The sequence below is a fragment of the Sapajus apella genome, unplaced genomic scaffold (assembly GCF_009761245.1).
Source record: "Sapajus apella isolate SASKATOON/1434 unplaced genomic scaffold, GSC_monkey_1.0 scaffold166, whole genome shotgun sequence".
NCBI classification, from domain to species: Eukaryota; Metazoa; Chordata; class Mammalia; order Primates; family Cebidae; genus Sapajus; species Sapajus apella.
Window position 1 is genome coordinate 508,343 of NW_022437106.1, and position 22,860 is coordinate 531,202.

Sequence of the window (22,860 nt, forward strand, 5' to 3'; positions counted from 1 at the left end):
TCTGGGCCCTGCCACACTTACACTAGATTGTGAATGAACAAGCAAGTATTTAGGGAGCACCTTTTATGTACCAAATGCTTTTCTGTGTACTTGCACAAATGTGATCTTCAGCCTTCATGATAACTCTGTGAGGTTAATACTGTTATTTCTATTTTATAGAGAAGGCAACTGGGGACTCAAAGAACTGAAAGTGCTAGGTCACACAGCTAAGAAGCAGCAGGGTCTAGATTTAGACCAGGTGTCTTGACACAGGATCTAGCTGTCTTTTTACAACTCCCTTGTCCCAGAGGCCTGAGACTGAGGCTGGTTCATCTCAGTGTGTTGCCTGGAAGCCTCCAGCCCCTGGCGCAGCAGGCCCTGTGAGATGGGCAGAGCTTAGCAGTCAGGGTGGAGAAGGGCCCTTCCTGGGGTGTAACATACACAGGTTGGAGATGGGGCCACAGAGCCTCAGCCCAACCTGTAGATGGGGACTGAGGCCTAGATGGGAAGAGACTCACCCAGGACCAATAGCAAGGCTTCCAGCAAGCATCCAGCCTCTTCCTGGCTTGTGTGAATGACACTGTCATTCCATAGTCACCAACCCCTTCCAGGTGCTAGGTCCTATGCTGGGCCATGGGGATGCAGAGACCTTTTATCTTGGCCTCTGCACTCTGTACTGTCTCTTACTGGGGAACTGGATGTGTTGATAATTAGGCCTCAGGGTGCTCGGGGCTATGGCAGAGTGGGGCCTGGAAGCCCAGAGGAGGTACAATATCAGCTGGGGTGGGGACCAGTGGGGCTTCTTGCTTCTCAGAGGATGTGACCTTGAGCTGAAACTAAAAGGTTCAAGAAAAATATCTCCAGGCAGGCAGGGGGATGGGAGGGCATGGGGAGGGTATTTCTGAGTGAGGCAAGCCCACTGCAGCAGTGTGGTATGTGGGTTAGGAACCAGAACCCGAGCCTGGCTTTCAGGGTCAAATCCTGCCTCTGTCACTTGGCAGTGCTCCTGGGTGTTTACCCAAAAAAGGGATGGCTTATATACACCCGAAGACATGTACAAGAATATTCATGAGTCATAAGAGCCAAAAAACCAGAAACAACCCCAAACCATCAGCAGAATGAATAAATAAGTGGCAGTGTATTCACTCAATGGAATACTCGCAGACATGACAAGGAATTACATTTTGCACTCTTAATGGTGTCTTTTGATCAATGAAACTCTCACTTGTAATGAAGTCCAGTTTATCAATCATTTTTTTAGCATTGTTTTTTGTGTTCTGTTTAAGAAATCTTTTCCAAACTCAAGGTTGTGAAAATATTTTTCCAGTGCTTTCTTTTGGGAACTTTCTTTTTTTAAAATTCTTCACATGTAGGTCTGTGGTCCATCTCTAGTTTTGTATATGGTTTGTGGTTGGAGTCAAGATTTTTTTTTATACAGAATCTCAACTCTGTCATCCAGGCTGGAGTGGAGTGGCACAATCTCGGCTCACTGCAACCTCCACCTCCCAGGTTCAAGCGATTCTCGTGCCTCAGCCTCCTGAATAGCTGGGATTACAAGTGCACGCCACCACGCCTGGCTAATTTTGGTATTGTTAGTAGAGATGGGGTTTCACATGTTGGTCAGGTTGGTCTCGAACTCCTGACCTCAGGTGATCCATCCACCTTGGCCTCCCAAAGTACTGAGATTACAGGCATGAGACACTTGTCCCAGCACCAGTGATGGAAAAGTCCACCCTCTCTCTACTCAATTGCAGTGGTGTCTCTATGATACTCAGGTGACCATATGTATTTGGGTTGGATGTTTACATTTTTATTGATGGTTGTGCCAAATTGCCCTCTAAGAAGGTTGTACCAATGTATACTCCCACAACAGTGTATGTGAGTGTCTGTTTACACTCATTCTTTCCCATGCTGAATATTACCAACCCTGAAATGTTTGCCATTTGAATGGGTTTGTTTGCATTTGGTTATTTCGTTGCATTGGTGAACATTTCTTCCTATATATTGGCCATTTTTAAATTTCTTCTGTGAATTTTTCTTTTCTTGTCTTCCCCCGCCCCCCACTGGGTTATTTTTCCTTTTTGTTACTGAGTTATGGGAGATTCCTTTTTGGCACCAGGGACCAGTTTCGTGGAAGATAATTTTTCCATGGACCAGAGGAGGGGGGATGGTTTTGGAATGAAACTGTTTCACCTCAGATCATTAGGCATTAGATTCTCATAAGGAGTGCACAACCTAGATCCCTTGCATGTGAGGTTCACAGTAGGGTTTGTGCTTCTATGAGAATCTAATGCTACTACTGATCTGACAGGGGGTGGAGCTCAGTCAGTAATTCTCCCTCTCCCAGAACTCACTTCTTGCTGTGTGGCCCCAGGAATTGGGGACCCCTGCTTTAGATAGTTACTTTTTATCTTCTTTGTGTGTTGCAAATACTTCATCCCATGAAACGGCAAACTATGATCTGTTTTGGTAAATAAAGTTTTATTGAAACAGCCATGCCCACTTGTTTACCTCTTTCCTACAACTGTTTGCAGATTAAAATGGAAGAGTTGAGTCACTGGGACAGAGGCTCTGTGCTCTGCAGAAAAATATTTGCTAATCCAGCCTATTACACAAAAAGTTTGTCTACTTCTGCTTTATCCCAATTTGTTGCTTGTCTTTACTTTGTATGGCATATTTTGTCTCAGTGAAGTTTTGTGTTAGTATGTAAGATTAGTATGTAGTTAATCTGGTTGAACTTTTCCTTTACAAAATTTGAATTTTGTGTCTTACCCAGGAAAGTTATAGCTAGCCTGAGTTAACAAAAAATATTCCATATTTTCTTATAATATTTTTGTGGTTATGGTCATTGCATTTATGCTTTTTAATCCACTGGAAATGTGCTATTTTTAGTTTTATAATATATCTTACTTAATCTAATATAGCCAAATATTATTTTTTAATGTGAAATCAGTATAAACATTAAAAATGAGATAATTTATATGTCATTTTTGGATATCAGGTCTTCAAGAAGTTTATTTTTGTGTATCGTGTGAGGTTAGGATCTAACTTATTTTCCAGTAGATAGCAATTATCCCCACACCACTTACTGATGGGCCCTTCCTTTCTCTGCAGGTCTGAAAAGTCATCTCTGTGATATACTAAGTTTCTCTTTGTACGTGGATTTGTCTTTGTGCTCTGTGGCATTCCACTAACCTTTCTGTTCCTGTCACAGTGCTACACTGTATTAATAATCATAGTTGTAGAGTATTTTGCTCTCTTGTAGATCTGGTTCTTATCACTCTCCTTTTTAAAACTTGTCTTGACTATTTTCCCATCCAAATAAATCCTAGGACCATCTGGGCAGGCTCCACAGGCCAAAGTGTTGGGATTTTGGTTAGGATTGCAGTGAAGCGTAGATTAACCCTTCTGAATGGGTAGAGCAGGGATTGTTGTTTATTTTATAGATGAGGAAATCGAAATCCAGAGAGGGGCAGCCAGGCGTGGTAGCTCACGCCTGTAATTTCAGCACTTTGGGAGGCAGAGGTGGGTGGATCACCTGAGGTCAGGAGTTCAAGAACAGCCTGACCAGTATGGAGAAACCCCATCTCTACTAAAAATACAAAATTAGCTGAGTGTGGTGCTGTGCACCTGTAGTACACAGGAGGCGGAGACAGAGAATTGCTTGAACCTGGGAGGTGGAGTTTGCAGTGAGCCAAGATCATGCCACTACATTCCAGCCTGGGTGACAGAGTGAAACTGTCTCAAAAAAAGAAAGGAAGGAAGGAAGGAATCAGAAAGAAAAGAAAAGAAAGAAGAAAGAAAGAGAGAGAGAAAGAAAGAAAAAAAGAGAGGGAGGAAATGAGTAGCCCAGGTCACATAGATGGAAGAGGGTGGAGCAGGTGGAGGATCTACCCCTCATCTGCCAAATCTGTAAAGGCCAGTGCTTTTTTATTGAGCACCTGCTCTGTCTGTGCCAACCCACCAGTGTGTGGAGCCTGGGGATGCTGAGATGGCTGGCCTCTCGGGGGAGTTGAGGGCACCTCCCCCAGGAGCCATAATGAAGGCGTGTGCAAGGCACAGTGAGACTCCCCAGAGGAGAGGACCACAATGGGCCAGCAGGGTTTTCATGGCCATAACAGAGGTAGGGAAGGGTGACCGAGGCAGAGGAACAGCATGTGCCAAGGCCTGGAGGCAGCGACAAGAGTGACAAGGCCTTTGGGGCCCTCCTGCCGTGCTGCATGGCCTCTCCCTTCCTGATCCTCATGGCAGTGACCCCTCCCCTTTTCCTCTTTTACTCACCCTGGCCTGTGGACAGACAAGGGGATGTGGCCTTGCCCCCGTACTACCAGCCGGAGGAGGACGATGAGATGCCCTTCATCTGCTCCCTGTCAGGGGACAACGGCATCATGGGCTGCCATGAGATCCCCCCACTCAAGGAGCAGGGCCGTGAGTGCTGCCTGTCCAAGGACGACATCTACGACTTTGGGGCGGGGCGCCAGGACCTCAACACCAGTGGCCTCTGTGTCAACTGGAACCGCTACTACAACGTGTGCCGAACAGGCAGCGCCAACCCCCACAAGGGCGCCATCAACTTCGACAACATTGGCTACGCTTGGATTGTTATCTTCCAGGTGAGGCGGCTCAGGCCTGGGACCAGCCTGGTCCTAGGGATTGGGTGGGCAGCTCTGCCGGGCGGGCAGGTCTCTGTGCTTGGCATTTTGCTATCCCCCATCTCACTGAAACCTGTCCAGCTTGCTGGCAGTATAGGCATTATCCTGCCCATTTTATAGACAGATTCAAAGAAAGGAAGCAAGCTAGGTTGGGCGCGGTGGCTCATGCCTGTAATCCCAGCACTTTGGGAAGCTGAGGCGGGCAGATCACGAGCTCAGGTTTTGGGACCATCCTGGCCAAAGAGACCAGCCTGGCCAGCATGGTGAAACCCCGTCTCAACTAAAAATATAAAAATTAGCCAGTCGTGGTGGCGGGCGCCTGTAATCACAGCCACCTGGGGGCTGAGGCAGGAGAATTGCTTGAACTCAGGAGGCGGAGGTTGCAGTGAGCCAAGATTGTACCACTGCATTCCAGCCTGGGAGACAGAGCAAGACTCTGACTCAAAAAAATTAAAAAAAACGGAGCAAGCTAATTGACCACAGATGATGTGGTGTGTCTTGTTGCCCAGGCTGAAGTGCAATGACGTGATCTCAGCTCACTGCAACCTCCACCTCCCCGGTTCAAGCGACTTTCCTGCCTCAGCCTCCTGAATAGCTGGGATTACAGGCATGTGCCACCATGCCCCGCTAATTTTGTATTTTTAGTAGAGATGGGGTTTCTCTATGTTGGCCAGGCTGGTCTTGAACTCCCGACCTCAGGTGATCCACCTGTCTTGGTCCCCCAAAGTGCTGGGATTATAGGCGAGAGCCACCAACCCAGCTATGGGTGACCCCAAAGCCTGAGCTCTTTGTAGAGCCCCAGGTTGCCTTAGGCCAGATGGATCCCAGCAGGGAGGGCTGTTCAGAGAGGAGAGGCAGGATTCAAGCTCAGTTGGAGGGTGGCTGACCAAGGCCAGGAGCATGGGGTAGGAGGACATTCCTGGTGGGGACAGCCTGAGCAAAATCCTGCTGCAGGGAATGCCAAGTAGCTCATCTGGAGTCAGTGAGAAATGTGTCTCGCCTTGTCAACCTGTGCACGTAATGCACACACATTCACAAAGCAGCGCTAGCCCCGCAGTGTGTGAAGCGCTTTTGCATGGCCACTCTGCACCAACTGACAGCCTACACCCTGCAGAGGATGCGCTGGCTATGCGCAGGGAAGGAACTCGGGCAGTGGACCTTGAGTGTATTGCTTGACTTCTCTGTGCTTCAGTTTTCTCATCTTTAAAATGGGGTAATAACAGCCCCCCTCACCTTGGGTGGCTGATAAAAATAAAGCAGATGACATGCTCAGGGCAGCCAGCCCTGTGTGCAGAGAGTGCTGAGTAGAGGTTACCTTCCTGCTGTCCTCAGAAAGAAGGGGCAGGAGCAAACAGAGGGGGAGCTGAGAAGTCTCTGAAGGGGCAGTGGAAGGGCTGACAGGGCTGAACTCCGCTGTCTCCACTGCCCTATGCTGCCCGGCGCTGCCCTGGGCACGCTGCCCTGGGGAGCATCAGGATCATGAGTTCAGAGCTGCAGAGTGTGAGGTGATGGCAACAGCTGTGTTTGGAACCCTCTGCCCAGGAGGATGGGTGGCTGCTCAGGGGGCCCCACTCTGCATTTGCCAGAAGCCAGCAAGGACCCAGGGTTTGTCTTTCCCAAGGCTGCTCCATCTCCCAGTCTGGGAAGGAGTCAGGATGGGGTTGGGGGTGACAGAGTCACACCAGCCTCATTACGTGCACCCTCCTGGGCTCCCACTGAGCTGCATCCCAGCCCTGCCAGGTGGGCTCCCCACATACAGAAGAAGTGGCTAAGGCTCAGAGAGTGTGGGTGGCCCAGCTGGTAAGCTGGAGCAGGGACAGGCTCTCTGCTTTCCCAGCCCTCCCGATGGTGTGGTAGACTGGAGGGACCAGGGTTCAAGTCCCGGCTCCACCCCTTCCTGGCTGTGTGACAGTGGGCAAGCACCTTCCTCTCGCTGAGCTTCGGTTTCCTCACCTGTATAATATGGTGTGCCCTGTCCATTCCCTGTGAGAGGTACTCAAGGCAGCATGTGTGAGGTGTTCTGGCACACATTGGGGCCCCTGTCTGGGGCGCTGCCCAGGCTATGGGTTTTCCCACAGGTTAGCCCTCTTGGCTCTCTCTGTGCTGTTGCAGGTGATCACTCTGGAAGGCTGGGTGGAGATCATGTACTATGTGATGGATGCCCACTCCTTCTACAACTTCATTTACTTCATCCTGCTTATCATAGTAAGTGTCAGGGAGCCTGGGCTCCCAGGTGCGCTCAGAACCCATGGACCAGGAGACCTGAGGAGGGAGGGTCTTTGGGAGTCCCCAGGGAGCCCCTCGGAGCCAGGAGAGCCTGGAGGAGGGAGCAGGAGGGGCTGTTTCTCAGCACGGCCGGGCAGCAGATGATTGAAAGGGCTCATCAGGGGTGGCTGTCGGAAGCATCCATCACCTTCAATTGCTGTCATTTCTCATATCTGGGCATTTAAGTCCCCACTGATGCTCTGCTCCTGTTTCTCCACCTCGTATCTCTGGGATACATTCTTTGCATGACCTGAGCCCGAGGTGCAGCGTCATACGGAAGCTTTGCAAGGGCTCCAACTCATCCATGTTTTCCTGGGAGGGGAAGACGAGATGCCCCGAGGCTGAGCAGGGTTTGGAGCGAGGTTGCCTGATAGTGACCCAGTGGAGCTTTCTGAAATTCTCGGAGGGACTCCCACCTCTTGGGCAGCCCTGCCTTGTTGGGGTAACCTGGAGATGGAGGTGGGCTCACCCGCCTCTTCCTGGCCAGTCCCTCTTGCCCGCACCCCCTGTGCGGTCTCCCCAGAGTGAGCTCATCTACCTCGTCATGCCTGACTGCAGCTTCAGCACAGCACAGTCCCCAAAATGTCAAGGTGATTCACTCCTGGGAGAGTCTCAGCTGAATCCCTACTGCTGCGAGGCAGGTTCTCTGGCTTCCTGGTGGTGGGAGAGGGCACACTTGGCGCTCCAGGGCAGTGCCCCATCCTGGGCTGGCAGGACCTTGACCTGGGGGGCCAGGACAGGCCAGCAGGTGACCTGAGACACCTGCTGTTGTCTAAGTGCCAGTGCTTTCTTGGGGGAGCTGGGATCTTGGATCTACAGGAGATGCCCCAGATAAAAGGAGAGGGCCCAGGTTTTATTCAGCATTGCCATCCATGGCCTTGCGTATTCATTCACCAAAACATTCAGGAAACCCACACTGTACCAGGCCCTGAGCCGAGTGCTAGGAACAGAGCAGGGAGTCAGGCCCAGCCCCTGCCCTCGAGGAGCTCATGATCTCGTGGGGAAGATGGGCTCACAGCAGTCAGTGACCATACAGCATCTTAGGCACCATGATAGAAGGGAGCCCAGAGGAGGCTCCTGATCCAGCCTGGAGGAGGGATGGGAAGGTAGGATGCTTCCTGGAGGAGGTGATGCCAGAATTGAGCCTTAAAGACTCATGGAGGTCAACAGGGAAAGAGCCTCTTGGGCAGGGGTAGCTCACAGAGCAGAGCCCCTGAAGCTGATCAGGATCCTGCAGTGTGGGAGCCACAAGCCACTGGGGTTGCAAGAGGAGCCTCTGGTTCCTGGGAGGGGCTGGAGGATGCTCCATCTGCTCCTGCTGTGGGGTTAAGGGTGGTTAAGGGTGTGGATGTGGTGAAGCACGATGCTCCCCAAGCTTACTGTGAAATGGGGACGGTGACAGTACCTAGCTCCTGGGCCCTCAGGAGGCTTAGGTGAGACAGAGCTTGAAGCCTGCACACCCTTGTGCCCTGCTACTGTTGGGTCTCAGGTGGCCCTGTCACAGGACAAAGAGTGCAGGTGAGAGGTTGAAAGGGCTGATTTTTTCCAGGCGCTGGAAAGGGTCCAGAGAGCAGTCTGGACAATTGCAGGTCCACATCGTGTGGACTGGTCTGGAGGGGTGAAGTGAGGGGTCCTTGGCCTTCAAGCCCAGGCCCGTAGTGCTTCTTCTTTAAATTTTTTTTCTTTTCTTTTCTTTTTTAGAGATAAGGTCTGGCTCTGTAATCCAGGCTGGAGTGCAGTGGTGCAATCATAGCTCACTGCAGCCTTGATCTCCTGGGCTCAAGCGATCCTCCCTGCTCAGCCTCCCAAGTATCTGGGACCACAGACACGCACCACCATGACTGGCTAATTTAAAAATTTTTTTGGAGACAGGGTTTCGCTATGTTTCCCAGGCTGGTCTTAAACTCCTGGACTCAAGTGATCTTCCTGCCTTGGCTTCCCAAAGCACTGGGATTACAGGCATAAGCCATGGCCCATGGACCCTAGTGTTCCTTCTTTTTCTTCTTCTTCTTTTTTTGGGATGTAGTCTTGTTGCCCAGGCTGGAGTGCAATGGCCATTACTGCTGCAACGTCTGCCTTCTGGGTTCAAGTGATTCTCCTACGTCAGTTTCCCGAGTAGCTGGGATTGGCCACGCCTGGCCAATTTTTGTATTTTTACTAGAGATGGGGTTTCACCATGTTGGCCAGGCTGGTCTTGAACTCCTGACCTCAAGTGATCTGCTCGCCTCAGCCTCCCAAAGTGCTGGCATTACAGGCGTGAACCACCTTGGCTGGCTACCTTCTGACTAGAAAAGTTCTTGGCTCATCTGGTCTGAGTCTCCTATTTTACAGATGGAGAAGTGGAGGCCTGGAGGGGATGGGGGCCTGCCTGGGTTGCCCAGGGAAGCAGCTGCAGAGGCAGGGCTGGGTAGGAGCCTGACAAGTGTGTGGTCCCAGAGGGCAGGGCCACGCTCTTTCTTCCTGTGACCCTCACACAGGCCTGGCTCAGGGCAGCTCCCCAGGAAATGCTTGTGGACGAGGTGACCGAGACAAGGATGGGAGGCCATCTTCTTACCTGAGAGGCAGGGGATTTTCCCAGAGTTCTCTGGGCCAGCAACCCCCTCCAGCCCCTGCTTTAAGACCCTAGCTTCTCAATCATCATTGATGAGGCTGCAGCTGGTGAGAGCTTCCTGGTGGGCACCTGTGAGGGGCATGAAAGCTATCTCCTCTGGATGGCCAGCAGCCGAGTTCACTCCCAGGCTCAGCAAATGCTGGAGAGAGGGCTGTGCCCTGGACAGCTGGAAGCTGGAGGGCAGCCCTGCTCCTGGAGCCATCAGGCCACAAGGATGTGGGATCCCCAGTGCCAACCGGGGCAGCCTCTCTCCCCCATCCCACGAAAGCACAAATAAAGCCATGCAAAAACCCTGAGGGAGCTTCTCTTTTCTCGTCTGGGGTCCCAGCGGAGGCCAGATTCCGGCGAGAGAAAAGGCAGGGTTGGGCGAGGACTCAGCCTGGGAAGCCAGAGTCAGGCAGCGGCTTCCCTCCCTGGGCTCAGTGCAGATGACCCAGGTGGATGGGGGCCAGACCAGGGCCCAGGGGTCTGAGGGGAGCTGGGCTTTGAAGCAGATCCCGGTCGGGCCTGGGGAACTGCCTGGGCCGTCGCTTCTCCTGGAGCCAGGCCTCAGCGATCTTTTCCTGTCCCCATCTGTGTCTGTGCCTGTGTCTCTCTGGGCCCCTCCACCTCCCCTGCCCTTCTCTTTCCCTGTCTCCACCCACCCGCTGTATCTCTACTCCCTCGTGTCTGTCCTCTTGGAGTCTGCCTCACTCCCTTGCATGTCTCTTTGTCATCACGTCTCTGTACCTCACCATCTCTTGCTATCTGCCCCTGCTCTGGCCTCTGTGTCTGGTTGGTCCCTGCCCCTTCTCCTCACTTCATTTCTGCCTCTGTACCCCCATCTCCATCTCTGTCTCCATCTCCCCATCTCCCTCTGCCTCCATCTCCCCGTGTCTCCCCACTGTCCCCACTCCATGACTTTGCCTCTCCCACCCCTCTGTCCCCTCCATCCCTGTCCCTGTCCCTGTCCTCTCCTCCCGTTGGTCACAGGTGGGCTCCTTCTTCATGATCAACCTGTGCCTCGTTGTCATAGCGACCCAGTTCTCGGAGACCAAGCAGCGGGAGCACCGGCTGATGCTGGAGCAGCGGCAGCGCTACCTGTCCTCCAGCACGGTGGCTAGCTACGCCGAGCCCGGCGACTGCTATGAGGAGATCTTCCAATACATCTGCCACATCCTGCGCAAGGCCAAGCGCCGCGCCCTGGGCCTCTACCAGGCCCTGCAGAGCCGGCGCCAGGCCCCCAACCCGGAGGCCCCCGCCCCGGCCAAACCTGGGCCCCACGCCAAGGAGCCCCAACACTATAGTAAGTGGCCCTGCATCCGATGCGGCACCCTGACGGGCACTGTGTGCAAACTGTCGCTCCTTCCCAGCGCATCCAGCAGGCCCAGTAGCCTCCGAGTTCCAGGTGAAGACTTCACACTCAAGTGTTTCCCTCACAGCCCCCGGGGAGCTCCGTCCCCTCTGCCTGCCCTCTCCTGGCACCTGCAGAGCCTGCACGGGTCCGGCCTGGGGCTGGAGGAACTCGATCCCTGTGTGTGTAGAGATAGCAGCTCTACCCCTGGAATCCACACTTGAAAGAAATGAACAAGTATCTGTCCTTCGTCTTGGAAAGCTAAACTTCTTCCCCCACAGCAGCCCATAGTCTACATTTCTCTCTTCTTTGGGTTCCCGCTGTTGTCCCCTGCTTTCCAGCACACCTGAGCAATGATGCGATGCAGGGCACCTGGCCCAAAGGGGCTGTGGCCTGCCCCTCAAAGCTGGGGCATGTGGGGGACTCATGACACCCTGTGCTCTGTGCTTGCCATGGGGCTGTGAGAGTTAGGCTTTTGTTTTTTGTTTTTTGTTTTAGATGGAGTCGCACTCTGTCGCCCAGGCTGGAATGCAGTGGCACTACCTCGGCTCACTGCAACCTCCACCTCCTGGGATTCAAGCGATTCTCCTGCCTTGGCCTTCTAAGTAGCTGGGGTTACAGGCACTTGCCATTGTACCTGGCTAATTTTTGTGTTTTTTGTAGAGACAGGGTTTCATCATCTTGGCCAGGCTGGTCCTGAATTTCTGACTTTGTGATCCATGCACGTTGGCCTCCCAAAGTGCTGGGATTACAGGCATGAGCCACCTTGCCCGCCGTTACTTTTGTTGTTGTTGTTGTTGAGACAGGGTCACCCAGGAAATACAGTAGCACAAATACAGCTTACTGCAACCTCCAACTTCTCGCTTAAGTCACCGTCCCACCTCAGCCTCCGGAAGAGCTGGGGCTACAGGCGTGCACCGCCATGCCCAGCTAATTAAAAAAATTTTTTTGTAGAGGTGGGTCTCCCTATGTTGCCCAGGCTGATCTCAAACTCCTGGGCTCACTTGATCCTCCTGCCTTGGCCTCCCAAAGTGCTGGGATTACAGGCATCAGCCACCGCTCCTGGCCGAGGTTATGCTTTTAGGCTCGGAAGGGGCTGTCCTGCTAGTCACCTTGTCTGCTCCAGGACACAGTCCTGAGAAGGGAGCAGATAATATTATCCCCACTTTTCAGTTGGGAAGACTAAAGGTCAGGGAGAGGAAGGGAGGCATCTCGGAAGTCAGTGTTGTCAGGCTTTGCGGGCACCTGCCACCCCTGGAAATGATCGCTCTCTCGGGAGGAGGCAAGCTAGGGCTGCAGGAGGTGGGTCCTGCCCCAGCACCAGTGCCACTTCTCCCAGTTGGTGCCGAGAAGGAAGTCAGCAGGCATGGGGACTGTGCCTGAGCAGCTGCAGCCCTCTGCAGGCCTGTCCCCTGCCTGTAAAGTGAGGACAAGGGGTTCCCAGCACGTGGCCATCAGTGGCAGGAGTCAGCCACCCCAGGCCCTGCTTTGGAAAGCCCTGTCCTTCTAGCTCTCACAGTCTGGGAATTGATTAATGGGAGGCAAGCAGAAGAAAGCATGCTCTGAGCTGCCGCCCACCCATCCTCGGGTGCCAGCCATCCAGGCATGGGCTTGGAGGAGGCCCCAGGTGGCTCGTGGGCAGGCCTGGCACACGGACACAGGAGCTGGGGCCGGGCAAGGCTGGCACTGGTGTTGCTGGAGGACGTGGGGGAGAAGTGTTCAATCCAAGGGGTTTCCTGTGGCTGCCCAGCCCCCTCTCCTGGCACCCTCTCCTTTCACCCTTGCCTCTGGGCCTCCCCTCTGCCATGGAAAAAAGAGTTGGCTACAGCCCCCCGTCCAGGTGGGAGCAATGGGCAGGCGCTGGGAAGGGCTTTGGCCTGTCCTCCCGTGGTGAGATGGGACCCAGCCCTGGGTTCCTGGCTGCCTGCCCTGACTCCAGAGGCGTGAGTGCGCCAGGGGTGCCTATCCAGGGCTCAGGAGGCATCTGGAGGCAAGTGTGGAAATGAAGGGAAGGCATGACATGCTTTTCTTTCCCTTTCATGTTACTTTTTTGGCTTACACAAGCAAACGTGTTTATTCTAGGAATATATAGGAAAACACGAAGAAGAAATTAAACCCTGCAGAGAGAGGCCTCACTGACACCTCTTTGAGATGGTTCACAGATCACAGAACCCAGTGCAGGGCCAGCCCTGGCTTCTCCTGTGATTCCTGGGTAGCAAACAGATGAAGTCCCCTCTTCCCAGTGGCCCTTCCTGCCCTCTGCCCCCACCTCCACCCCTTGTGTGGAGGGAAGTCCCAGGGGCTTCTGGAGTGAGGCTCTGCCCCGTACCCAGGGCTCCATGCCTCCTCCCCTCCCTGGGGAACAAACCTCATTCCCTTCTCCACTCCATCTCCCTACCTGCTATACAGGCGAGAGGCTTGAGAACACCAAGGCCACCATGGCCTCCTCTAAGGCGGTGGCCTCCTCTAAGGCGGGCCACCCCCACATTGGCCTGGCTCTTTCAGAATCACCTCTAGTTCCCAGGCTACATGACTGGGCTCTGGGTCTGTTCCATGCTGACCTAAGGCCCGGGCCAGGAGGGATGGCCGGTCAGCATAGATGCTCGCCCTACACCGTGCTAGGCCCATCACGTGCCTTAATGGGGAGAATCCTCCCACAGCCTGCACAGTGGGTGCTTCTGCCCCCACTTCTACACAGAGGCAGACAAAGCCCAGAGAGCTGCAACCGCTTCCCCAGGGACACCCCCACCCCTCCAGGCTGGGCCGGCTGGTTCCAGGCAGACCTGTGGGTCTGGGAGCCACATGCACTCAAGGATGTGTCCCAGACTGGACTGGGCCTGGTGTGGGTGCTGACTCTACCCACGCTCCCCCTGGTTTGCTTTTCAGAACTGTGCCCGCGACATAACCCCCTGGACGCGACGCTACACACTCTGGTTCAGCCCATCCCTGCCATGCTGGCCTCTGACCCCGCCAGCTGCCCCTGCTGCCAGCATGAGGCCAGCCGGCGGCCCTCAGGCCTGGGCAGCACTGACTCAGGCCAGGAGGGCTCGGGCTCTGAAGGATCCGCTGGCGGCGAGGATGAGGCGGATGGGGATGGGCCCCGGAGCATCGAGGATGGAGCCTCCTCAGAACTGGGGAAGGAGGAGGAGGAGGAGGAGGAAGAGGAGCAGGCAGATGGGGCGGTCCGGCTGTGCGGGGATGTGTGGCGGGAGACGCGAGCCAAGCTGCGCGGCATCGTGGACAGCAAGTACTTCAACCGTGGCATCATGATGGCCATCCTGGTCAACACTGTCAGCATGGGCATCGAGCACCACGAGCAGGCCAGTGCAGTGAGGCCGGGAGGGCCTGCAGGGGGGGCGCGGGGGCCCAGGACCCTGCCCTGGCCCTGCCTGGGTTTGTGTGTCTGTTCCCCGAGAAGTGCCGGCCTGAGCTGGGTCCAGTTCATCCACGAGACCTTAGCGCCCAGCCAGGGCCAAGCTCAGAGGAGGGAAGGGCTCAGGTGTCTGCCGAATGAATGATGAGTGACCGAGCTGGCTAGAACTGGGCTCTTGGGGGCTCTTTCCCTCCTAAGCTGCTCAGCCTGGACACCAAGGCAGCCACAGCGCATCCACTGCCAGTCCCTGCAAATCTGACTTCTACTCATCTCTCCACCTGAGCCCTTCTTTGAAAAAACACACAAACAAACAAACTAACATTTTTTTTTTTAAAAAAAAGACAGGGTCTTGCTCTGCCACCCAGGCTGGAATGCAGTGGCGAGATCAAGCGATCCTTCCTCTTAGGCCTCCCAAGTAGCTGGGACTATAGGAATGTGCCACCAAGCCTGGCCACTGGGGCCCTCTGTCCCTTCTCCCCCAAGCAGCTGGGGTGATTTTTCCAGAGGGCCAGTCTGGGTGGGCTCTTCCCTGCTTCAAAACTTCTGTTGCTCGTCATTGCCCTCGGGGCAAAATCCAGACCTTTCCACGACCCTCAAGACCCCTTGTCTCAGCCACAGCAGCCCTTCACCAGGCCAGCGTGTCCTGTCCCATCCAGTGACTCTACCCCATACAGCCCCACAGGGCTGACAGGAGGGGACAGCTTTGGGAGGCGGTAGGAGCTTAGGGAGGACGTGTGAGGAGAGCAGGGCCTCTGTGGGGACACGGGAGGGAAGGGGCCGACGGGTTAGCACAGATGCCTCAGCCCTCAGGCTCCACCCAGGGGTGCAGCCTGAATGGCAGTTCTAGTCTTGCCAAAAACCACCATTTTCTGGCTCTTGCCGTCCACCAGCCCCTGGATGGGGTGGCTCCCTGAACCCACTCCTCAGCTCTGCAAGGGCTCCCACGTAGCAGCTGGCCCCACCTAACCCTGAGGCCCAGTGGGGGGACATCACTGCCCTGAGGTCCCACCACCAGCTGGGGACCAGGTTTGAACCCATTTCTTTCTGCAGCAAGACTGACGCCCTGGGAGGGCTTGGATTTCGACATTCTCTTTGCTTCCCTGCGGCCCTCCTCCTGTGAAGGCCCTGCATGCGGCACTCACACCCCATGGGGCGTGCGGCACTCACACCCCACGGGGCGCACTCGCACCTCCCTCTTTGTTAGCTCACCAAGCACAGGCTCCATTCAATTTACCTAAATGGGGCCCCTGGGGCTGCCGTGACACTCTGTTCAGAGCTGCTGGTTTGCCAGCCATTCCAGCTTAATTAAAAAGGTCTCTGGAGAGGGCTGGCGGGAGGGCTCTCTGCAGGAGGAAAGCTGGTGATTCAGGGTTCCCAGAACCCCCTTGCTTAGTGTCCAGCCTCTGGTCAGCACCTGACCCAGGCCTGCAGAGGAGCAGCATTCCTGCAGAAAGCTCCACAGGGGATGAGTGCTATGGGGGCGGCTCCAGTCTCCATCCAAGCAGGGCAGCATCGAGGGGGCCTGCACAGCCTGCCACACTTGAGCCTCCGCACTGTCCTTGCCAGGGACTTGCTGGGGCTGGCTGGTGAGAGCCAATTTCCAAACACTCAGGACTTTCGCAAGCCAAGGATGAAAGAGTTGGGAGCTTGAAATTGGCCATGGAGGGAGTATTTACACCGTGGAAATTGGCAGATGCTACTCATTAGGGCTGTTTTCAGAGGCCTCTTTGCCAGGCTGGTCCCTGCCTTTTCACCCACCGCATCCATGGAGACACTATGGCCAGGGCAGGTCCAGCCTCAGGCCAGGCCACTGTCCCTGCCAAAGCCTCCTTAGGATCTGCTTCTCTGGCCTGTCCTCCCTCCCTCCTTCTGCCACATCCATCTGAGCAAGCTTTCCAAATGCGAATCTGGTGGAGCCTCTTCTTTCTTTTTTCTTTTCTTTTCTTTCTTTTCTTCTTTGAGACAAGAGTTTCACTCTGTTGTCCAGGCTGGAGTGCAGTGGCGTGATCTCGGCTCACTGCAACCTCCGCCTCCCAGTTTCAAGCAATTCTCCTGCCTCAGCCTCCCAAGTAGCTGGGATTACAGTTGTGTGCCACCATGCCTGGCTAATTTTTGTATTTTTAGTAGAGATAGGGTTTCACTACGTTGGCCAGACTGGTCTTGAACTCCTGACCTCAGGTGATCCACCTGCCTTGGTCTCCCACAGTGCTGGGATTACAGGCCTGAGCCACTGTGCCCAGCCAGGTGGAGCCTCTTCTGAGAGTAGCAGGCTTCACGTGGCTCCCTCATCAGGCTGAGAGATGAGAGAGGCTGTTCCCACTGTGCGTCTCCTGCCTGGTCACAAGGTCCACCTGATTTCCTCATCTACTAAGAAGGTGCCTTTCCCTTATAGGGACAGGCACCATTTACTGAGCACCTACTACAGGCCTGGCCCTAAGCTGGCATGGTGCCAGTGGGTCCAGCCACCCTCAAGGCAGGTGTTATTACCTCACCCCTCTCGTGCCCTTGGAAGCCACTGCTCAGAGAGGCAAATAGATCACACAATGTTCGGGTTTCAATCCTGGTTCTGGTTGGGTTTGGTGACTCCTACCTGTAATCCCAGCACTTTGGGAGGCCATGGCAAGAGGGTCGCTTGAGCCCAGGAGTTCAAGACCAGCCTGGGCAACAGAGTGGGACCCCGTCTCTGCAGATAATAATAAAAAAAAATTAACTAGGTGTGGTGGTGCATGTCTGTACTCTCAGCTACTCAGGAGGCTGAGGTGGGAGGTTTGCTTGAACCGAGGAATTTGAGGCTGCAGTGATGGGTGATTGTGCCACTGCATTCCAGCCTGGGCAAGAGTGAGACCCTGTGTCAAAACAAACAAAACATTCCAAACCAGCCAAACAAACCAATCCTGGTTCTGTTGTTGACTGGCAGGGTGGCCTGGAGTGCAGCCCGTGGCTTCCTCACCTGGCACCCCCACCCCGTAAATGGGTGCACAGATCCCCCAACACAGTGGCTAAGAGGGTTGACTGCATTGCGAACCTGGCGCTTAGTAGGTGCTCACTGATGAGTCACTGCTTCGGATTCTTGTTTGAGCCTCATGCCACCCTCCCTGGGTGCGTTTTCCATCCTCTGTCTGGAACCTGAGAAAATTAATTAAAGCAGGAGTGAGGGGGAGGAAAAATCTCTGAAATGTTCTTTATAAAGCAGCTCCAGTGGCAGCCGTGGTCGCCCGGGCTGTGCGCGGGACCTGACTGTGGGCCCCGCTGGTATTTTTGCTCCATTCCCTCGGCTCCCAGACACTGCTCCGCGGGAAATGATCCGCCCCCATGTTTATTTTGAGCAGCCCTGTCTGAGGTGGTGCTCACAGAAGAGGTGGCCCAGGGCCTCCAAGGGGGGTGCATGGAGAGGAGGAGAGGTGAGTGAACTCCCGGAACCCTTCTCCTGCAGGGGAAGTGGCATGGGGACCCCTGCCCCATACCCCATCCTGGCTGGCAGGGAGCTCTGTGTCACTGAGAGGCAGGAGGGGAGGGTGTGATGTTGTGAAGTGGGGCAGGGTGACCCCAGGGCCTGGTCACAGAGTGCTCGAATGACAGTTAGATTGCACGTGCCCAAGCCTTTAGGGTGGCCACTGTGGCTAAAATCATGGGGGCATTGCCCAGACAGCAGCTGGCTCATTCAGGTTCCTTGTGGCAGCGGATGCTGTTTCTTGCAGTGCCTGGCCTCCAAGGAGATGATGGGTGAAGTTGGGGGTCGGCCAGGCAGAGGCCTGTGTGTGACTCAGGAAGTGGGGAAATGGGGCTGAAATGCCCACCCCCTGGGTAGCCCCGACTGTGTGTCGGGCAGGTGGGACAGGTCAGCTGGGGTGGCCAGGCTTCTCTTTCATCATCACTGCTGTCATTGCATCACAGTTCCTCCTGGTGTGATCCTCCCGCAGCCTTGTGGGCCAGGCTGGGGGAGCATCTTATCCCCACTGGACAGATGGGGAAACTGAGGCTCAGTGAGGTAGATGGCTTGTCCAAGGCGCCAAGGTGAGCAGCGACAGAGCTGGGCTCCCAGCGGTTGAGGTCAGTGTGGACAGTTGAACCAGAGGAAGGCATTGCTCCTGGGAGCAGTGCCTATCTCAGCTTCTCTCTCTTTCCTGCACACACCGGGGCAGACCCTGACTCCTCCTGAGCTGGGCAGGGCTGCCCTGCAGCCTCATCGTGTCCTGGAGCTGGAGGCTAGTCACCAAGTTGGAGAACAAAAAACAGAGAGCTGGGCTGTGTGGGCAGCAGAGCAGGATGCAGGGAGACTCTTGGGTAGGGCTGACCCCGGGCCTGGGCATAGACACTGGCCCCAGCTCCTAGGGAACTGCATTCAAGGCCTCTGAATCAGTGGCTGAATCAAAGCTGGCTTTACTCTCCCTTCAGTAGCCTCTGTCCTGCCAAGTCACCGCCAACCAGGTCTGGGGTGACTCTGGGAAGTAAAGGGTAGGGTGGCTTAGTGGCTGACATTCCAGATCTATAGGGGCCCAAGGGAGAGAGACACCAATATGGACTGCAGTCATGTAAGGCTTCCTGGAGATGGTGGCACTGGGGATGGATCCTGAAGGATAACTAGGAGTTTATCAGTAAGACAGAGGGACAAGCACAGGGACCAGGAGAACAGGCATCCTCCCCAAAGGACCCTGAGTCCTCGAGAAGGATCTATACAAGGAGCCGGGCAGACAGTGCAGGAAGCCAGGAGGGCTGTTCATTCAGGAGGACCTTGGGGCCAGTTTTATCCTTAGGGCAGTGGAGAGCTCTGGAATGCTTGAAGGCAAGGGACACATCTGTGCTGAACTGGAGCCTCATCAGAAAAGTGGGGTGGGTGAAGGCACCTGGGCCATGGAGGTGGGGATGTGGCCAGAGTGGGGAGACCTGGGTTTGAGATCTGACTTCACCACAGCCTGGCCATGACCCTGGCAGGCAGTTCTCTTTGAGTCTCAGGCTCTCTGTCTGTAAAATGGGGATAATATAGGACTTGAGGCTGAGAGGAGATAACGCAAGGAACGTGCTCAGCACACCTAGCCCATGGGAGGGGCTTCATCAACGCTAGCTGCCATTATGATGATGGGGGGGGCGGAAATGGCAGAGGCGGGGCAGCCTGGTGCCATCTGAGCCCACATCAGGCAGGGGCTTGCAGGCACCCACCACTGCCCCCCACCTCCTTCATCTGTCTAAACTGGGTGTTTTCAGTCCTTTAGCACCTCTGCCTTCACTGGGTGGTCTTTGCCACCCCCAGCGACCTTTCTGCCATCTGTTTGTCTGTCTCTCTGTCTGCTCTTTCTGTGTCTCTTTCTGGCTGTATCTCTGACTCCCAGGTGTCACTGCTTCATCGTCCTGGTCCTACTTTGTGTCTGTGTCCCTGCTTTCCTCTCTCCGTGTCTCCATCTCTCCATACCCCATCTTTGCCCTTCACTCCCTTGTCTGTATCTGTCTGTCTGTCTGTCTCCGTCCATCTCTGCCCCTCCCTCTCCATGTCTTCTCCCTCCTTGGGCTCCCACTTGCTGTGTCTATATTCATCTACATGTCTCTGTCCCAGAGAAATGCTTGCAGGAGTGATGGATGATCCATTAGAAAAAGATTAACAGGTGCACTGAATGGAGAAACATCTGTTGTGAGGGAGGAGGAGGCGCGGAGTGACCTTTTGGATGGCAGTGGCCCCCCGCGTCCCCGGTGGGGATGCGTGTGTGGGGCGTGCGGCTGGAGCCAGCTGATTGTCAGCGCGAAGTGTCAGCGCCTACAGTTTTCATCTCCGCAGACATCGCTGGCTGGGCTGGCAAATTGCTGGCTCTGAGCAGCGTTCTGGGTCCTGGCTCAGCCAGGGGTGCTGGGCCTCAGCCTTCTCCACCGAGGGTCCCTCTCAGGGTCCCACTCCTGTTTTGGAACCACTTCTTGAGTCAAATGTAATTACAGATGGAAATGGGCCTTCTTCTTTCACCTGGGCTTGAGAGGAGCTGGCAGTTTTATCAGGTTTCCCAGGCACCAGGCCGGAAGCCAGTGCTTGGGTTGTTATTTATTTATTTATTTTCTTTCTCCTTTTAATTCACATGGAGTCAGAGTCAGGTCCTTGCGGCTTCCTGGGGGTCCTCAGCTCTTCCACCTCCCAACCCGTGATCCTGATGGGGCCTCCGACTGCACTCCTTTCTCTGCTCCCTGGCGCCGGCTCTCTCTCAGCCTTTAGGTCTCTGCTGAGATGTTGCTGCCTCCTGATCCCACTAGCAGTGTTCCCCTAGCCACCCCCTGCTTTCCTGGCATCAGCACACGCCAGCTTGGTTTGTTAACTTGATTTACTGGGCTTTGCTACCAGAGCATGAGCTTCTCAAAGGCAGGGACAGTGCCCTGACTCTTTCGCCACTGCCCACCTGGGTAGCACGAGCCCAACACATCATGTGGTTCAGATCTGTGGCAGGCATGCAGGAACGAATGGATGAATGAATGAATGAATGAGTTCGGCTTCGGTCCCTGTGTCGTGTAATGGGAGAGCAGTTTGGAGTCCAGCTTGATTCAACGCCCTGCCTTGCCCTGCTACGTCCTTGCTGGGTGGCTCTGAACAAGTCATTTCCGTCCCAGTTTCCCGAGCCTTGGTTTCCTCATCTGTAAAATGGAGAGGCTAACTTGTGTTGGGTGTCAAATCAGGTCTGAACAACGGTGCTGCCCTTCCTTCTCTGTGATTCAGGCAGGGACGGCCGGGCACCACGGTGGGCACACACCGTCACTTTAGCAGTCCCAGGGAGCAGTGGAGGGGAGAGATGGGGCTGGAGCTCGTGTGAGCTGAAGGGGAGAGGCTCTGATGAATTCTTTCATTCACTCGACCCCCTGATTTTGTGGATAAGGAAACGAAACCCCAGAGGAGGGGGAAGTGACTTGTCCAGGGCTGCAGAGCCACTTAATGTCCTAACCAGGCCTGGACCCCTCCAGCTTCCCCCACTACCCCCTGTCGTGGCCTCTAGTGGGGCCTGCTTTAAACACCGGGGTTCTTTGGACAGTCCGTTTGCAGGGCACCAGCTAAACACCAGGGTAAACAGCTCTGAGAGCAGAGGGAGGCTCTGTGGCTGTTGCAGGAGGGAGCTAGTCTCCCTCTAACCAGCTGGTGGCTTCAGGCAGGTGCCTTAACCTCCCTGGGTCTGAATGAGCTCCTCTGAGAGCTACTGGGCTGGCTAAGAGCCACCACGGGTGCTGTGTGTCATGCAGCAGGTGTGTGGTGTCCATTCTCCTTTCATGGGGCATGATGTCCCCAGCCACCCTTGGTCCTGAGATGGCCATTGCTGGGAAGGAGAGAGAGAAGTTCTGCATGGGCAGGGATTAAGGGCAGGAGTCTTGGAGCCAGACTGCCTGGGTTCAAATCCTGGCCCCACCACTTGTCAGCTCTGTGGCCTCAGACAAGGGTCTGGCCTCCTGTGAACCTGCTTCCTTGCCTGGCTGCAGATGGGGTCTTATGAAGGGCTAAGTGAAGTGATGTCTGTAAAATGCATAGAACAGTTCCCGGCACGTGCTACATGCTTGCTAAATGGGTTAGGGTCTTGAGCAAATGGAAAGTTTCTAGCGATGCCTGTCCTGTGTTCCTGTCCTGCTCTGTGTCTCTTAGCCGTTTGACCTCAGGCTGGCCTCCAAGCCTCAGTTTCCTCATCTGTAAAATGGGTATCAGAACACTCCCCTCATGATGCACTACAAGGCCCATTTCCAAATTTGTGGAAGGTCAGCCCTGCGGGGTTCCCCCAACCCTCACCATCTCTGCAGACCTCAGGACCCTGAGGTGGCAGAGTTGAGAGGCCGCAGGGCATTGTGCATGGGGCAGTGGAGAGACTGAGCTGTGGTGAGGACACCTGCCTGCCAGGGTGACACAGCCAGGGTGGGTGTCCAGAGGGGATCCACAGCTGCCCTCTGACCTGACTGGGTCTCCATTCCCCCCACCGATGCCCCACAGCCAGAGGAGCTGACCAACATCCTGGAGATCTGCAACGTGGTGTTCACCAGCATGTTTGCGCTGGAGATGATCCTGAAGCTGGCTGCATTTGGGCTCTTCGACTACCTACGCAACCCCTACAACATCTTCGACAGCATCATCGTCATCATCAGGTACCCCTCCCCCAACCCGCCTGGCAGCCCAGGGGCTCAGGGGGAGATTCAACACGGACACCCCAGCCAGCATATAAAGGACATAAGATGGCAGTGGAAACCTGTTGTCCTGAAACTGATCAAAATAGTCAAACGTCTGTGATTTAGCAACCTATTTATGCGTTAAATAGCACGATCTAGCAGCAGGTCTGTGACTACCGTCATTCCGAGGAAGGGATGGGCATAAATAATATTGAGAAACAGCTGCATCCACTATCACGTGACGTGAAGACATCAGTTACTTTGATTGCCACAAAGCCATAGGTACTGCTAATTCTCTGTGGCTTGCTGTTTACATTTATAACCAAAAGTCACGTTAAATCTCAAAAAGAAGACAGTGACAACCGTGGACCTCTGGATTCTAGCCAGAGACTTCTTGTGGGGGTGGTGGTCCACAGACTCCAGGTGAAGAGCCCCTGATTAGCTCACGTGCCGAGACCAGCTCAGCCATGGAGACCCCAACCCAGGCAGCACTGAATGAATTAAGAAACAGACACAGAGATAGAAAGTAAAAAGTGGGGCA

At 54.7% G+C, this 22,860-nt stretch overlaps 1 protein-coding gene across 2 annotated transcripts in view; it reads left to right on the top strand.

Moving 5' to 3' along the window:
* Positions 1–22,860, top strand: part of CACNA1I (calcium voltage-gated channel subunit alpha1 I) — a 129,042-nt gene that overhangs the window by 74,235 nt on the left and 31,947 nt on the right. For both annotated transcript variants that reach the window (XM_032267162.1, XM_032267163.1), the window contains exons 7-11: positions 4,277–4,592; positions 6,744–6,836; positions 10,480–10,792; positions 13,727–14,160; positions 22,147–22,298. In XM_032267162.1, coding sequence (XP_032123053.1) covers positions 4,277–4,592; positions 6,744–6,836; positions 10,480–10,792; positions 13,727–14,160; positions 22,147–22,298 — 1,308 coding nt within the window. The remainder of the gene's footprint in view (positions 1–4,276; positions 4,593–6,743; positions 6,837–10,479; positions 10,793–13,726; positions 14,161–22,146; positions 22,299–22,860) is intronic.